General features: G+C 38.5%; 1 protein-coding gene across 2 annotated transcripts in view; it reads left to right on the top strand.

The window, feature by feature from the left end:
* Nucleotides 1–11570, top strand: part of cnn3 (calponin 3, acidic) — a 29969-nt gene extending 18399 nt beyond the window's left edge. The window contains exons 2-7 of one of the 2 annotated variants that reach the window (XM_012960766.2): nt 5593–5714; nt 6333–6399; nt 7495–7632; nt 9149–9265; nt 9474–9620; nt 9768–11570. In XM_012960766.2, the coding sequence (XP_012816220.1) occupies nt 5659–5714; nt 6333–6399; nt 7495–7632; nt 9149–9265; nt 9474–9620; nt 9768–10115 (873 nt within the window). In that variant the 5' untranslated portion in view covers nt 5593–5658 and the 3' untranslated portion in view covers nt 10116–11570. 2 annotated transcript variants of the gene reach the window in all.
* The last annotated feature ends 7056 nt before the right edge of the window (nt 11571–18626 follow it).

Raw genomic sequence — 18626 nt, 5'->3', positions numbered from 1 at the left:
GGCCCGTGTATGGGGACCTTTAGGGAAGTTGCATTATCACTGCTGCTACAGGAATGACTTCAAGTGTAGAGTGTCATTTAGGACCAGGGCACACAGAGGGGCCCATTTATTAAAGTACGAATTTCGGATTGTTATAAAAAAAAATTCATAGTAACCACAATAATTTCTGAAAATGTTACGAAAATTCTTTTCTTGGACATACGAAAAATCATGGTAGTGATCCGAAAGTTCAAACAATCGTAAACGGTGTAAAAATCTTTCTGACTTCAATCCATGATTTTGAAAGCTTTCCATAGGACTCAATGGCACTCTGCAGCTCCAACCTGGCCTAAAGATACTCACAATACCAAAGCTTGAATAAATAACTAAACTTTCTCTTTTTTGTGGAATAACAAACATATGATGAAAATGTCGGACTTTTTTAACAATATTATTGTTTACAGTATGAAAAGTTCAAAACTTTAGAAAAAAATAAAAAAAATTTCTAATAGTGGTAATCGCGCTTTGATGAATGGGCCCCATAGTGTTGGCTCTGCTGCTGTCAGCAAGCGTTTTAAAAGTGTGCAGGCTGTGAAAAGCGGATCCGCTCCCTTCTGCCTCTCCATAAAGCTGTATTGACTATTGCTGCTTCCACTTGTGTATAGCTAAACTGAACAGAGATTGGGCGAAAATGCCTGCTTTTACATTTTTCTGCTCCTTGTAGCTATGCACAGACAGAAGCTGTGATAGTCAATGCAACTTTACAGAGAAGCAGAAGGGAATGGATCTGCGTCTCTCAGCCTGCAGAAACAGCGCCAACTGGGAGCAGTGGAGCCGACGCTCTGTGTGCCCTGGCCCTTAATCTCTTTGAGTCTCATCAGATAATGACAAGCTTCAGAGTTGTTGCATATGCTCTTTTCTTGGACAGTCTTTTTTTTTTTTTTCTTTCCTGACCCTCCATTTATTATTTTCTTACCTATTCTGTACACCACTATTCCTTTAATCTGTTTTTTTACTTCTAGAATTTTGCTTTAATCAGCATTTCATAGCATTTGCCTACCAAGGTATGATTTTACAGTTATTCTTGTGCAGTTTGGCTCCATCTGCAGGCTAGTTCGGGTTTGCACAATATATTTTAATACTAAGGGGCCCATTCATGAAAGCTCAAATCTTTTTTTTTTTTTTTTTTTTTTTTTTTTCAGAAAAAAAATCTTATTTTTTCTAATTAACAGAACTTTTTGTAATGACCACGATAATATTGTTAAAATTACACAACTTTTTTGTGGTTTTCGGTAACTTCCACAAAATGTCATATTTTTCGCAAAGACTACAACCATCTTGGAATTCATTCAAGCTTTGGTATCGTGACTATCTTTTGGCCAGGTTGGAGCTGTAGAGTGCCATTGAGTCCTATGGAAGGCTTCCATAATCATGCATTGAAGTTTCCAAGCCAGAAAGGTTTTTGCGCCGTTTATGATCGGATTCTAAAATTTTGTGACTTTCGGATTGCAACCACAATATTTTTTTAAGACCGTGAAAATAATTTTTTGTCCTTAAAGCACAACAAACCTGTGAAGGAAAACAAGGTTAACTGGTCAACATAATAAAAAAAAAAATAAACAAAAAAACCCACTTATATAGAAAGGATTTAAAGAATAGATCTGAAAGAACCAATGATGGTTAAAGGTGGCCATACGCGGTCAAATTTTGTTCGGATATCAATTGTACATTTATGCAACAATCTATAACTAACATTCAGACTGAAACTGTAGGATAAAGCCGATGTTCTGAACATGAAATAGTTGGCAGACTCCAGTCGTACGAAGGTGACTTTTATTGTAGGTCCCCCCAAGGATATCGTCATGGTGTGTATTATCTGGGCGATAATTAGGAGCCTGCACACACTGTCTGAAAATTGTGCAAAGATTATATCCATCCTCTTGCTGTGATTGGATTAGTAGCCACCTTGCTTTAACGTACCAGTAACGCAAAAAAGGAAAATGTATCAAAATAATAAATGTTATGTATATAAATATACTATATTTAAATAAACAAAGCTGCTGTGTAGCTATGGGGGCAGCCATTCTAATTGAAAAAAAGTGGAAAGGCACAGGTTACATAGCAGATAACAGATAAACTGTGTAGATTCCCATTATATTTTGTATAGTTTATCTGTTGCCTGCTATGTAACCTGTGCCATTTCACTTTTTTCAATTAAAATGGCTGCCCCTGCAGCTTTGTTTATATAAACTATAGTAGCGTATCTGAAGCAAACACACAACTTTAACCAGTGCAGAGCAACAGTTTTTTATATCATAATAAATATTTTATGTAATATATTATATTTAATGTATTATTATATATAATGTAGTATAGTTTACAGCGTTTATAAAAGGAAAATGAAACCAACTGATTTAAAAACCTACATTTTAGAAAAACCTTTTGTAAAAACCACTATGGTAGGACTTTGTAAAAGAAGAACTTTACCCATTGCCCATGCCCACATTAGGTGCTGGTTTAAAGCTGCTTATAAAACTTCTTGTCAAATTAAACTCTGAGTGCTCTTCTGACCCATTTTGCAATTCAGTTATTTTTTATCTGAAACGTCACTCCAGGGCTTACCCCTTACTTCCCTGCCCTGGCATTTCCAGCTGTGCTGACACCCGAGGGAAAACATCTTTGCAAATGTTTAGCAGTGTTATATTGAGATTTTATTTTTCTTCAAGATGGTTTATGTCCCTTTTAACTTAGTACATAGAGCAAAAATGATGCTATTGTGTACATTATTTGCACATTACTTCCCCTTAACATTTTTAGGGGCAGCTTATCTGGATATTTTGGCAAACTTCTTTTCAAGTTTTGTAACTTTTAAAGGCATTATTTGCTGAGCTTGCAGTGTTAGCTTTGCAAGCATGTTCTCAGGCTGTCAGGCCGCCACCTGCTTATTAGCTCACATATTGTATTGCTCCCAACTGGTAGCCAGAAGTGAGATGGACCAGCAACCCCAACAGGGACAGCAAATAGCTCTTTCCATACAAGGGGCCAATCTTAGTTAGTTATTGACTATACAGAGAGAAAAAATATAGCCTATAGTATTCCCCACTGAGCAAAGCAAAATTATATAAGCAAATAGTTTAGTGGTCCTTTAACAACATCCCACCTCTATGAGCCCCCAGTTACCTCTGTATCATGGTAGGTAAGCACGTGAAACTATTTCCACAGTTCTTTGTTCCCTTGTCTTCCCTCTGAGTGGTTGGTATACAAATATACATTTTCATTTGTGTCTTGTAGGGTATTTTATTTAGTGTTTTGATTTGCCTTTTTATTGTGTTAGGTTTAATCCCATCACAAGAAGCATGGCCTGTTAGGGGGGCATAATGTGACATTTTGAGCCTAGCCAGGCAGATATGATGGAACACATTATTGTCCAGGTTTAAAATTGTCAGACACAACTCCCTGAGTTTACTCATAGCCTGAACAAAGACACTTTTTAAAGATGTGCTAACATAGGTATCCCCTTGTACTGAGCCCATTTGTGCAAGGAAATATCGATTTTAATTTGCTTGTTGTACAGTTGTTGACACCTTATCCAATGCAGATATATAATTATATCAGTTGTGTATATGTGCATGGATTTTGTTTACTTAAGGCAACCATGGATTGCTGTGCAGTATATAATCTGATCAGTCTCCTGTTTAGGAATCAGCGTTATTATTAGTGCAATGTTTACCTCAGGAACATTGCTGATGATAAAGCAAAGGCAAGAGTTCTAGCTAGACATACATGTGTTTGGGTCTAAGGCCCCTGGTACATGTGGCATTTAGTTCACCGCTGCCCTCCAGCAAAAACCAGCTGCAGAGAGAGCACCCCTGTAACCACACCTAATACCAATGAAGGAAATGTGCTCTATTCGACACACTTGGTACAAACAGTTGCTGTAAAGTAGAGAGGAAATCTAACAGATTTTGTAATTTGATACTGGAATATTATCAGATAATAAAATAAATATGTATAAATGTATAGGAAAAGCTTTTAACCTTTGCCATTTTGGGACTGGGAAGGTCTTCACATGGATCAGACAATATGTATCTGTCACATCCTTTTAAGGAAAACTTCTAAAATTCCCACTCATGGCTTCATGCAGGAAAAGTTTATAGCATTTGTCAGAAAGCCAGGGGTTGTGGGGAAATTTGAAACAGATTTTTCACTTGTTAGGTCATGTGAAACTGCTTCTTTATGCTGCAGTGAAGAAAGCTTAAAAAGTACTCATCTCAGTATAAATATTATAGTTAATGAACTGGGGAAAAATCTGCTTTATGTGAAATTCTGCTGTATGTTTTACAGTAACAGTAATCCATTCTTCATTTTTTTTTTTTTTTTAAATGCAAGCCAATAAATATACCTTTTAATTGCTCCTGCATATTGAAGTACTTATGTAAACGGTCAAATTTTAGCCTCTGTTAGGCTAAGGTCACACGGGGCATACTGTCAGTTTGCGGATAAGCACAGGATGACAGTATGCCCCTACGCTTACAAAATGTTCTGGTTGTGCCGGCACCTGGAAGCACTGAATCTGCCTCCTCTTGCGTTAGTTGGCGGATAGCGGCTGCATGTGCTGCACCTGGGCAGTTTCAGTGGTTCTGGGTGCAGGCTCAAAGAGATTTTTTTAAAGCAGCTGGGCGTATTGTCGGCCTGCACCTACCCGCTGGCACCCGTGTGACCTTGCCCTTGTGAGGGACATACACCGGCCCATCTTGGCTGTCAGCTCAGCCACTTTTGCTATTGCTTGGGAAGGCTGGAAACTCCCATCTGATGATGACAGCATTAGGCTTTTGTGTAGGCCTTTATGTAATCTGATCCTTCACATGGGGCAGAATTTCATAGCCCGCTTTAGCCCACAACATGCAGAGATGTCCTTGAGGTATTTGTCAAATGAGTGGATCCAGTTCTGTATGGCCTCCTGCTTTACTCTTAGTTTGGTGCAACCATATTGGCATAAAATAGAAAAGCATGTGTGCTTGTATCAGATATGTCCTTTGCTTCAAGTGCTGGCTGGCATTATGCCATTGAATAGAGCACTGGAAGCCAACTTGCCACTCATAGCACTCTGCAACCCTCCAATTTCACCATTGGTACTGGGTCATCCTGGGGGGTTCTAGCTGTGTTTGGGGTGGGTGGGCAGTGCTTGGAACCCTTTGTTAAACTGCCTTTAATTCTCCTTTACAAAGGAGCAAGTGCATGTGATTGTCACTTAGAAACATAGACTGCCAAACTTCCAAGGGACTGTACTTGCCGGAAAGTGTGTGCACTGATATGTCACAGGGATTGCTTCTTTATGCCCTTGGTTCTGTCACACAATGCTCTGTGGCATTGTAGAGCTCAGTTTGTGGCACTGACATACTGGTACTTTAGTGTTGGACACATATAGCTTATAATACCTCTGTCTCCTCTGTATTTTCTCTCTGCTGGTCTGAGGTCTGCGCAGCAGTTATATGTAGCTGTGTTCTTTTTTTATGCTGGGCTCTTTACAGAACACCTTTTTGCTTTACAGCTACTTTGCATGTTAATAATAAGAGCTAATGTAGTTTATATACCTTTTTATTTTAATTACAGATTGCACAGAAATATGACCCTCAAGTGGAAGAGGAACTGCGTCTTTGGATAGAAGAAGTGACTGGCATGATAATTGGCGAAAACTTTCAGCAAGGTTTGCGGGATGGTATTATTCTCTGCAAGTAAGGACTTGCCCTAATTTACTGTTTTACTCAATGTAATGCAGAATGTATAGTTTGAAGTAAATATAATATGCACAACTCTGTTAAGACTTGAAGACATTCAAATACCACCTAGATATTGTTTAGGTTTTATATTCTTGGACTGCATTGTAATGCTTGTAGACACACATTAATGTTTAAGATACTAGACCCCCCCCCCCCCCCCCCCCCCCCCAGAGTTATTGGGAACTACCACAGGGTATAATGGATTGGTAAATTCTCTCTTCCACTTGCACTCTGAGCTGGAAACTACATGGGTGGCAATTGCCCCCAGTGCCATTGCCCTGAGTATATTTTGACAGCTGTGGTGCCTTGGGAAGAACCATGACTGTCATAATATAGTGTGCTTCCCATTTATTTGAATAAAAAAAACTTACTGTCTATGGCAGACATTAGCACTGTCCTCCTGGAACTCCTCTGGGTATTGTGCTTCCATCTTAGGTATACTTAAAGCCACTGCTGTATGGGAATGGTCCTTTTAAATACTTCAGTCCTTCCTGGGAGGCAGTCAAATTAAGGCTAATAAATTGCATTTTTTAGAATTTGTCTAATTTTGCATCTATCTTTTTTACATTTTAGTCTCATAAATAAACTGCAGCCTGGGTCAATCAAGAAAATTAATGAAGCAAAATTAAACTGGCATAAGGTAAGATAAATTTGTTAGTGAGATTAGCAGAGCCAAACATTGGTAAAATTCTCCCTTTTTACTTGTTTTGTTTGAGACCTAAACAACTTGTATGTACAAATGATTTTATTTTGTATGCAAGGCAGGATAATTCCTTTTGTAACATTTAAGGGATGTGTAATATGAACTCCTTAACAAGCATTTTGTGAATGTGTGCAGGGTAATATTATTGCATTGAACATTTACATTTTTAATACATATCAGTGAAAGGTGCTTTATTGCTTGCCATGGCTGTATTCCCATTGTCACACTAGTAGAACAGCGTCACTTTTAAAAACTGTGGGTTGGTTCTGTAAATCTGGGCTTACTTCAGTCATTCAAATAATACAGTTTCTTTTTGTATAGAGAAATGTATGCAATTTTTTTTTCTATTATAAATGTTTTAAAATGGAACATGAAAATTAAACACTTTTAAAGGAGTCCTCTGTCCAAAAAATGTAATTCTAAGGAATGTTCAGTGTACATTAATTAAAGTTTTGTTAGGGGTTTTAAATGGTACATATACTTTTGATCTGTAAATAGCTGCTGTGAATCATCAAGCCGATGGGGCAAATGGTGCAAAAGTTAGTAATAAGTTTATATGGAAAATTTGTCTCTTGAAGTTTAGGAGCTAATATAGAGTTTTCAAAATTGGGATACAAGATATTTTGAAAAAATTGCTATTGAAATCAGTATAACTCTTTATCATATTATAGGCATCAGCAAATTCTGCTCTTAACCGCAAATACAGTACAATACAATAGTTGCTTAGAATTATATTTGTTTTCATTATTCAAAAAAAAAAAATTGGTTTGGGAAGAGGGTGTGGTAATTCTGTTTTATTTTATGTCTTATTGTATCCTATACATCTATCTATCTTATTCTATCCTATCCATTTATCTATGTATCTTTATCCTTTCTATCTATCTATCTATCTGTCTGTCTGTCTGTCTGTCTGTCTGTCTGTCTATATACATATACATGCATTGCTGAATATTTGCAAAGATTTTTCAAACAATAAGCCTTAATTATCTTTTATGTTTTTTAATTAGCATATATGTATGATTTTTTTTATAGTTGGAGAACATTGGGAACTTCATTAAGGCAATGCAAGACTATGGTATGAAGCCACATGATATTTTTGAAGCCAATGACCTGTTTGAGAATGGAAACATGACCCAAGTTCAAACCTCTTTGGTGTCTTTGGCTGGCTTGGTAAGCTCTTAAATTATTGTTCATTAATTAATTCTTATAAATATTAAAAGTGATATATAGTTTCATGAAAAAGAAATTGCCATTAATTTATACTAAACATAGAAGAAATGCACCATTAAATGTTACACTGAAAATTTCTCCAAAACACTTAACTAGTATCTTCTGAAACACTAGTACCAGCCAGCTGTTCTTGCAATGAAAGCTTTGCCAGGTTGTTCAGGAGAGTTAGCAGCCCTCAGAATTCTGCAAAGGTTTATGGAGTTTTTTTCCCCTCTGTTTGGAGTAGAGCTGTGATTCCCTACTCACATCCTTCTGGTTTCTGGGGGCTGAACTTATGGTCACCCCAACACTCATTTAACACTCAGGAACCAGAGAGAGTTCTGTGGGGAGCTTTTACTGAAAGTGTAATCTGTATTTCAGCTCAAAACATCAGGTCCCTCTTTTTTATGGACTGTGTAGTAGGGATGATTTTAAAACACATTGTCCTTTTTTTAAAAAAACTCTTTACCCACAGGCAGTTTAAATGCTTTTCCTGTGAATTTCTCAACCTTTTGTTTCTCTTCTGGCCTCTAACATGAGGATGATAACTAATGTTGATTACAGAAAAAATATGGCTTGATCTATTTTTTTCTGCATTCATAATAAGCCTCCATCCCACCAGGAAAAAAACATGCAGAAAAGTTAGAGACTAGTTAACACTACTGTGTGATGCAATGCAATAAACATCATATCAGTACAAAACCTTAAGCTGCTTTCCCCTCAGTTACAAGTGATCTGTTTTTGTCTCTGCCCTCCATCTGGCAGATGTAATGGCAGACTAATAACACATCCTGCTTCATTTTATTTATTTCATATGTTAATGAGAGTTTTCTTACAGCAAAATGAAACCTTTTTATCTGTGTGCTTGGCAGCAGGATAGGGATATTGTCTTGTAATTATTACAATACCTTGACTGAGGTTAAACTGACATTACAGGAAGTGCATTGAGGCGCAAAGAATTTGATGTTTCCCATTAAAACAATCTCACAATGTGTTAAAGTAGCAAAAGACAATTTTTATATATGAATTTTTTAACCTGCTGATCGATATCTGGCTGATTTCAGGCCAGTCATTTCCCCTACATGGGGCAATAAGCTGCCGAATCGATCCAAGGGACCAATATCGGCAGCTACAATCGGCTCATGTATGGCCACCTTTACTCTGTGTCTTCACCCTAAGGGCAGTGGCACATGGGAGATTAGTCGCCCGTAGCGCTAGTTTGTTTACTGGTATATCCTGTCCAAAGCTGGTGGGAGCTGATTTGGTGCTTTCTTAACAAATACATATTGCAACAAAATACCTCCATGTTAGGATTATTGGTTGAAGTGGCCATTCACAGGTTGATAATCACTTGGCCTTTTGGTTCCCTCCTGCTACTTGTAGTTTCTAGTATTTCCAGTAGATTTTTCTTGATGAGTATTTTTTTATTTGTAATCTAATGCAAATTCCAATGGAAAAATTTGCTTTCTTACTCTAGGCAAAGACAAGAGGATTTCATACATCAGTGGACATTGGGGTCAAATATGCTGAAAAACAGAAAAGACAGTTTGGTGATGAAAAGATGAAAGCTGGCCAAAGTGTAATAGGCTTACAGGTAACGTTATTCTTAAAAAGTGTCTATTTCTGTCCTTACTGTCTCTTCTTATTCTTATGAAACTTTCTTTCAGATACTGGGTAGGAAATGAACTGCTAGTTAATATGCCCATGTAAAATTATGGTAGTTTACAAAAAATTCTCATGAGGCAAAATATGTAGTTAACTGTAATATGTTGTAAGTAATAAGTGCTAATTGTTGTTTCTAGATGGGAACAAACAAATGTGCAAGTCAAGCTGGTATGACAGCCTATGGAACCAGAAGGCATCTTTATGACCCTAAAATGCAAACGGATAAACCATTTGACCAGACTACAATAAGCCTACAGATGGGAACAAACAAAGGAGCTAGCCAGGTAAGGCTTTTGGGAGCACGGCACTTAATGCTGTCACCAGTATAGTACCTGATACAATGTTTCTTTAGCCTTTTATCCAACTGAGATATTAATAAATAAATGAATGACTTGGCAATTGGTGAGCCCTAAATCTGTTTTATCTTTTAGGCTGGCATGCCTGCCCCAGGAACAAGAAGAGATATTTACGATCAGAAAGCAATATTACAGCCAGTGGATAACTCTACTATTTCACTGCAAATGGGAACCAATAAAGTTGCCTCTCAAAAAGGAATGAGTGTGTATGGCCTTGGGCGGCAAGTATACGATCCAAAGTACTGCGCTGCCCCCACAGAACCAATCATTCATAATGGAAGTCAAGGAACTGGAACAAATGGATCTGAAATCAGTGATAGTGATTACCAGGCTGAGTATCCTGATGAATATCAGGGAGAATACCCTGATGACTATCCTAGGGATTACCATGGCCAGTACAGTGACCAGGGAATAGATTATTAGATGTATACAATGTATTCGGTATTAGTTACTTATTTTATTCAATTAAAGCCAAGCTAGCCTTGTGTAATTTACTTGTCTTCCTTAAACACTACTATGCTTTAATAATGAAACAATTTGCCTTATGTACATTCCTTTTCCACCTTTTATCTCTAGTTGCCTTTTAGTGCTAAGATGGATCTTAATCTACAGCATTACCAATAATTTCATATGAAGTAACAAAGGAATACTGTGAATAATGAAAGGAGCGTTTGTACAGTCAGTCTTCTTTTGCAGGACTATGCATCTGTGCTATACATATCATGCAGTGCATAATAGGACCAGAGCAGATTCATTCCTCCCCCCCCCCACCCCCACTCCTTGTTTTTATAATGTATGTCAGTAGTAACTGATAATTATGGTATAGCAATATAACTTGTAGCTGTGTATGGCTTTGATTACATCTTAGATATTTTACATATTCCTTTCTGATAGAGATCTGTCTACAAAATCACTTGCAGCAAAGCAGGACTAAAAGCACATTTCTAGGAAATGGTTTGTTTGTTGGTATGGGACATCCTTTAACCCACCTTTGGCAATACTGGGACAAAAACTTCCAGCTTCTCTTGCAGAATTAACCTTTTCCCCCGCAGAACTGCAAATTGTTTTAGCCCCCAAAACATTTCCCAGTACAGTGGTGGTGGTTTTTTTTTTTTCTTCATTCTTTTGGAGACCTAATAGATAGATTGAAATAGAGGAGAGGTGCCAAACTGATGCCAAGTATTCAGTGATCTGTTTTTGGAAACAGCCACCATATGCTTTAATTAAAGCAGATACAGGGGTCATTCAGTTTCTGTCTGTCTGGCTGCAGAAGTCATTGAGGGTTCAATTGTAACTTCTTTTATCATGAGGAGAATGAGGCCATAATTTCTATCGCCTCTAAAACAAAAGTCTTAGCCCATTTATGTCTAAACTAGTACTGACTCCAGCGAGAGTGACTATATAAGCATGGCTCTAATGCTACTGTCACCAGTACCTCTTCAGTCTTAATATACTTTTTCTGACTTTTCTACCATAGTGATCATTTTAATATTATGGAATGGATAATATTGGGCAGATGGTAGATCTGTTTCTTCTCTTCCCGTGCTGCTTCTGTAAAGGGATTATGAAATAGGCTGAACACTAATCTGCTCCTAATGCTAATATTAAGTTAAAGGGAGCCTGTATAAAGTTTTGGGACCACGTGGATGTCTTAATTTGTGCTATCAGCGGGATTGAAACATTACGTTGCAGACAGCTTCGACAGGATTCTTAAAAATGGATATCCCATTTACATTTTTATTGTCCTGTGCCATATTGTACCCACGTAGATGTGCTTACGTTCTTTTTATGTGTATTTATTGCCACATTCTCAGCATAAACTGATCCCAGTGTATTTTTTTATAAATAAATTTTGATATTTTGTTTTCTTGACCGCTGCACATTTGTTCTAGTGGTTTTATTTCTGAACGATTCTTTGGTATTCTTCCATAAACACAAAGCACAAGATTTGGCGAGACTGTGTGTTTAAAGGGGAACTATAGCCAAAATACAAGTGGGTTTCATATACAGGTATCTAGAAAGTTCCGAATTACGGAAAGGCCATCTCCCATAGACTCCATTTGAATCAAATAATTCACATTTTAAAAAATGATTTCGTTTTTCTCTGTAATAATTAAACAGAACCTTGTATTTGATACCAACTAAGATATAATTAATCCGTATTGGAGCCAAAACAATACTTTTGGGTTTAAATAATTGTTTTAGTAGACTTAAGGTAGGAGATCCGAATTACGGAAAGACGCCTTATCCGGAAAACCCCAGGTCCCGAGCATTCTGGATAATGGGTCCCATCTATTGCATTTAAATCACCACTAAGTATGCAAGAAATTAATAAACAATAAAGCAGTGCTACACACAACATTTACTGATAACAGATCAAAAAGAAAACGTGGCCCCCATTTATAGATTATTTTTAAGGGCATATAAGGGAAAAGACTCGTCTGTGCCATCCCTCCTCTAAAGAGGTGCCCAATGATGCAAAAGGAGGGCGGGGCATGGGCCCATGTGGCTCTGGGACCTTTGGTCATTTGGTATCATATTCCTTTTTTTTTTGTTAATTTTTAATTATGTTGCATAACAAATAAATGTTCTGTGTGCAGCACTGCTATAGAACATTTAACCTGTGCAAAGTTTTTGTTTTCAGCGTGAGCGCTGCCCTAGGTAATGAACTCTCTCTAAATGATTCGATCAGCTGTTACCTGGCTGGGGATACATTTTCTTTCAGGAATCATTCTTTTTTTAGATTGCAAGGCCTTCTGGGACCTCCTAACCTTTATTACTGTTATGAACAGCACTGCATATGGCAGTATAAATATATACATGTGCCCATGTGTTGGCGGAAATCTGCAGTTACAGGTTCTGTCTTACTAAAGATTTCCTTCCCCGAATCAGTTGTACTGGCTGATACATTATATAACTTGAAGAAGGGCCTGGATGGATTCTTAGCAAGTGAGGGAATACAGGGTTATGGGAGATAGCTCTTAGTACAAGTGAGGGAATACAGGGTATGGGAGATAGCTCTCAGTACAAGTGAGGGAATACAGGGTTATGGGAGATAGCTCTCAGTACAAGTGAGGGAATACAGGGTTATGGGAGATAGCTCTCAGTACAAGTGAAGGAATACAGGGTTATGGGAGATAGCTCTTAGTACTAGTTGATCCAGGGACTGGTCCGATTGCCATCTTGGAGTCAGGAAGGAATTTTTTCCCCTCTGCGGCAAATTAGAGAGGCTTCAGATGGGGTTTTTGCCTTCCTCTGGATCAACTAGAAGTTAGGCAGGTTATATATAGGCATTATGGTTGAACGTGATGGACATATGTCTTTTTTCAACCCAACTTACTATGGTACCAGCCTTTTTTAAGGTGCAAAATATACAAACAAAATTCAGTTAAACCCCTAATGGAGGCAAAAACATTGATGTCAGTGTGACATCATATCTATGAGACACAGTATGTGGTATAAATGCTAAGAAGTGCAACAAATACTGTATATGCATGTTGTATGTTTGTATCATATGGTCTCTCAGGGATATAATCACATGGACATCTACTTTTTTCCATTCACTACAGGTTTAACTTAGTTGTGTTTGTGTTCTTTGCAACTTGAGAAAGGTTGGTGTAACAACAGAGACATTTGCTTTGCAATAAATTTATATTGATATTTTCGGCAAGCGGAAAAACGCTTGACGAAAATTCAGCCCTACGCCTGCTACTTGTGCCTGCACCCGAATGAATGGGATACGCTAGGGTGCAGGCACATGTAGCCGATATACGCATGAAAACGCGAGATAATGCAAAGTCTCACATTTTCATGCGTATATCGGCTACATGTGCCTGCACCCAAGCGTATTCCATTCATTCGAGTGCAGGCACAAGTAGCAGGCTTAGGGTTGAATTTTCGCCAAGCGTTTTTCCGCTTGCCGAAAATTTCAGCCCTACACCTCGTGTGGCATCAGCCTAAGAATAGAGAAAGTGAAGGCTGCAGAAGGGGAAACTAGGTTATATAAAACTGGAGAAAGGAGAGCACAAATGAGAATGGAATGAGGAGAGAGAAGTATAAGAGGAGCAATACAGAGATTTGGGAAGAATATGGGAGAAGGAACTAAAGGACAAGTGAGTTCAGGAATGCGTGAGAAAAGAAGAATGTAGAAGGGACAAAAGAGAAAAACAGAGGGTGAGGAACAAGAGATTATTAGGGGTTTGCACATTTTATTTACAAAATCCCTGTATGGCAGTGTAAAATGTAACTGTTAAAATCGTGGCAGATAAGAGGATGGTGCCAGACCGTTATATCGTTGGCACAAGTGCAATCAGTTGCTAGAGGAATATTTGGGGGGTTTTTTTCCCCCCTCTTGTCAGTTATTATATTTTTGATTCACATTCTTAAATTCACTGCTTTGCTACAATGCACCTCCTGTCCTGCTCTGTGGCCCCTGCCTAGCAGTGCGCTCTTACTCAGGCACAACAGACTTGTAAACTAATACAGGTATGGGATCCGTTATCTGCAAACCCATTATGCAGAAAGTTCATAATTCACGGGAAGGCCATATCCCATAGACTTTTTTTAAAATTATTTCTAACTTAATGTGACATGATAAATAACTAAAGCTGAATTGTAACAGCAGAGTAATATAAACGAATGCTGCATGTTTTGTTTCCATGGCCCTTAAAGGGTGCATTGATTATCCATTTCTTATCCATCAAGTAAAAAAAACATTTGTCTCACTCAGATCTTATTGCATTAGTTGCTTTTAACTTTTAAATAAAGAATCAGTGCAAGAAAATAAGTGAGATTTAGATCTCTTGTGTTTTACCATTACCATAAACCTGAACCTTGATGGATATTAAATCTGCCCCTAAATGTAATTCTTTTTCTGGACTGTTAGTATAACTTGTGTGTTAGTGAAAGGGGATCTGCATTGTACTCTGTGCCTAAGATTTTAGCATTCCTACATCAGGTCTAATAAGCAAATAGCATGCTTCGCAGATCCCTCCCAGACACCCCAGCATTCCTGTGGCCGGATATAGAGGCAAGCACACTGAACATATCTTTATAATATGATTTTATTCACTCCCTAAAATGTGAATATTTTGGTTCAAATATGGACAAGTACTTGGTAACCATCACAATCAGTTAAGGTGGCCATACATATTAAGACTGCCAAACAAGCAGATTTCTGCCTGATATGGTCACCTTGTGCTGGCCAATATCCTTAGGCCCAAGAGATGGCAGGCCATAGGGACAGAAGCCAATGTGGATCTCGTCCTGAGGGGATTTCCGGACAAATGTATGTCTGACAAGCTGCCAATTCTGTCTAAAGGGAGCAAATAGGCAGCCTAAACCTGCTTCCGGGTGGCCAGCTCTACACACGGACAGACCATGCTTGGGCACTTTGCTCTGCTAGAGTCTCACCTTGCTTAGAACAAAATATGAAAAGGACAAAGAACATTATCTTCTATGTCTTATCACAACAGAAAAAGTCCTTTTTTTGGTTATTTCTTGTAATAAGCAGGGCAAAGGCTGAAAATGCATCATACACACTTTCTGGTTCTTGTAAGTTGGTAAAAACAAATCTGCAGTCTGCTGAGACGGCCTCTGTACAAGATAGAAGAGTTTTACAGGACAAGCTCTTATCACAATGTTGAAAAACAGTATATTACCCCTTTACATTTGTGTCCATGGATGGCCTGCTGAATCCTGGTTAACCATATACTGTATAAACTGGGAAAATGGTATTGCCCTGGACTGCTATCCTTAACGGGGACCTGTCACCCTAAGAAATAATTACAAATTGTTTTCTATTGTGTTTGTCAAGCAAAATAAACTTCAATTACACTATATAAATTTTTTTAAACTTATTTCCTTCAGCACTGGAATTCACCATTGCAGAAAACAGGCAGGCTCCATTTTGTGGACACTGTTATTAAGGCAAGCTGTGCATCCTGCCAAAATCTGGTTTCTGTGCCAGTATGGGGGGACCTGATACACATATCCATGCACTGGTTACACAATTACATGGTGAGGAGGGAGGGGGAATAAGAGGAGTGCAGTGACAGCTAAGAAGTTCTGAATTGAAAGTGAAAGTAACTGTCTGCCCGTATGCCTAAGGCATAGAGGCGGGTCAGGCAATATATGATTGACAGCTGGGACTTTTAAATGCTTATATAATGGGTTTGGATGTGTTAATAAAAAAATGACTTTGGGTTACATGTTTAATTTGAAAGGGGCTTTTATTATACAGATTTTTATGTCTGGGTGACAGGTCCACTTTAACAGGGCTATTCACCTTTGAATGATCTTTTAGTATGATGTAGAGACAGTTTGCAACTGGTTTTCATTTTTTATGGTTTTTGAATGAATTAGCTTTTTGTCCAGCAGCTCTCCAGTTTGGAATTTCAGCAACTATCTGGTTGCTAGGATTCAACTTTACCTAACAACCAGGCAGTGCTTTCAAAGAGAGAAAGGAATATGATTAGAGGAGGGCCTAAACAGAAATATAAGTACTAAAAAGTAATAATAACAATAAAATTGTAGCCTCATAGGGCAATAGTTTTGGCTGCTGGGGTCTGGAACCCCCATTTGAAAGCTGGAAAGAGTCAGAAGAGGAAAGCAAAAAATCTATGAAAAAAAAAACTATGAAAAATTAAGACCAACTGAAAAGTTGCTACGAATAGGCCATTGTATAACATAATGAAAGTTAAAATGAAGGTGAACCACCCCTTTAAGGAAGAAATGGCATAATTCATTTAAAGCTTGATTTAGCAATGCATTACACTGCTAGCAATATTCAGTCACTAGTGCCCCCTGCTGGTGCCTTGCTTGCACTGCTTCCGTGCGGCAGTAGCAGTTTGATGTGAGCTGCCACCTGACCTGGCCCCAATGACTCTGCTATTGGAGAATGTCCACAAAGATCTTCCCTACTCACTCAGTTTGCATTAACCCATGATTAGAGAGAGTGCACAGAATATGCTACTGACTGAAGAAAGGCAAGAACTGCACTGATGGGCGACAGAAGGTAATGATTCTCCAATACACACCAAGCCACACTATTAACCTTTAAACAACAGGAATGGCAGGTATTTAAAGAGGCTGTTCACTGGTTACATATTTGTGAGGGGGTGGGTTACATGTCCTTTAAATAAACCCAATAGGATTGTTTTGCCTCCAATATGGATGATTGTGAATTCTGCCAAGGAAGGGGTCCTGGAAAACATATACATTTACATATACAGTGGAGGAAATAATTATTTGACCCCTCACTGATTTTGTAAGTTTGTCCAATGACAAAGAAATGAAAAGTCTCAGAACAGTATCATTTCAATGGTAGGTTTATTTTAACAGTGGCAGATAGCACATCAAAAGGAAAATCGAAAAAATAACTTTAAATAAAAGCTAGCAACTGATTTGCATTTCATTGAGTGAAATAAGTTTTTGAACCCTCTAACAAAAAAAGACTTAATACTTAGTGGAAAAACCCTTGTTTGCAAGCACAGAGGTCAAACGTTTCTTGTAATTGATGACCAAGTTTGCGCACATTTTAGGAGGAATGTTGGTCCACTCCTCTTTGCAGATCATCTCTAAATCCCTAAGGTTTCGAGGCTGTCTCTGTGCAACTCTGAGCTTGAGCTCCCTCCATAGGTTTTCTATTGGATTAAGGTCCGGAGACTGACTAGGCCACTCCATGACCTTAATGTGCTTCTTCTTGAGCCACTCCTTTGTTGCCTTTGCTGTATGTTTTGGGTCATTGTCGTGCTGGAACACCCATCCACGACCCATTTTCAGTTTCCTGGCAGAGGGAAGGAGGTTGTCGTTCAGGATTTCACGATACATGGCTCCGTCCATTTTCCCGTTAATGCGAATAAGTTGTCCTGTGCCCTTAGCAGAAAAACACCCCCAAAGCAAAATGTTTCCACCCCCATGCTTGACGGTGGGGACGGTGTTTTGGGGGTCATAGGCAGCATTTTTCTTCCTCCAAACACAGCGAGTTGAGTTAATGCCAAAGAGCTCTATTTTGGTCTCATCAGACCACAGCACCTTCTCCCAGTCACTCACAGAATCATTCAGGTGTTCATTGGCAAACTTCAGACGGGCCTGCACATGTGCCTTCTTGAGCAGGGGGACCTTACGAGCCCTGCAGGATTTTAATCCATTGCGGTGTAATGTGTTTCCAATGGTTTTCTTGGTGACTGTGGTCCCTGCTAATTTGAGGTCATTAACTAACTCCTCCCATGTAGTTCTAGGATGCTTTTTCACCTTTCTCAGAATCATTGACACCCCACGAGGTGAGATCTTGCGTGGAGCCCCAGAGCGAGGTCGATTGATGGTCATTTTGTGCTCCTTCCATTTTCGAACAATCGCACCAACAGTTGTCACCTTCTCTCCCAGCTTCTTGCTAATGGTTTTGTAGCCCATTCCAGCCTTGTGCAGGTCTACAATTTTGTCTCTGACATCCTTGGACAGCTCTTTGGTCTTTCCCATGTTGGAGAGTTTGGAGTCTGCTTGAATGATTGATTCTGTGGACAGGTGTCTTTTATACAGGTGACTAGTTAAGACAGGTGTCCTTAATGAGGTTGACTAATTGAGTAGAAGTGTCTAACCACTCTGTGGGAGCCAGAACTCTTAATGGTTGGTAGGGGTTCAAAAACTTATTTCACTCAATGAAATGCAAATCAGTTGCTATCTTTTATTTAAAGTTATTTTTTCGATTTTCCTTTTGATGTGCTATCTGCCACTGTTAAAATAAACCTACCATTGAAATGATACTGTTCTGAGACTTTTCATTTCTTTGTCATTGGACAAACTTACAAAATCAGTGAGGGGTCAAATAATTATTTCCTCCACTGTATATACACAGAAATAGCTTGAAATATTCCTGTTGCTGTGTTTGAGAAAGGGTTAAATTGGTTGTGTGGGTTATGACATCCAAGAACTATA

The sequence above is a fragment of the Xenopus tropicalis genome, chromosome 4, assembly GCF_000004195.4.
Source record: "Xenopus tropicalis strain Nigerian chromosome 4, UCB_Xtro_10.0, whole genome shotgun sequence".
In the NCBI taxonomy this organism is placed as follows: domain Eukaryota; kingdom Metazoa; phylum Chordata; class Amphibia; order Anura; family Pipidae; genus Xenopus; species Xenopus tropicalis.
Note: the sequence above shows the minus strand (reverse complement) of the source record. Positions and strands in the feature narration are given on the sequence as shown.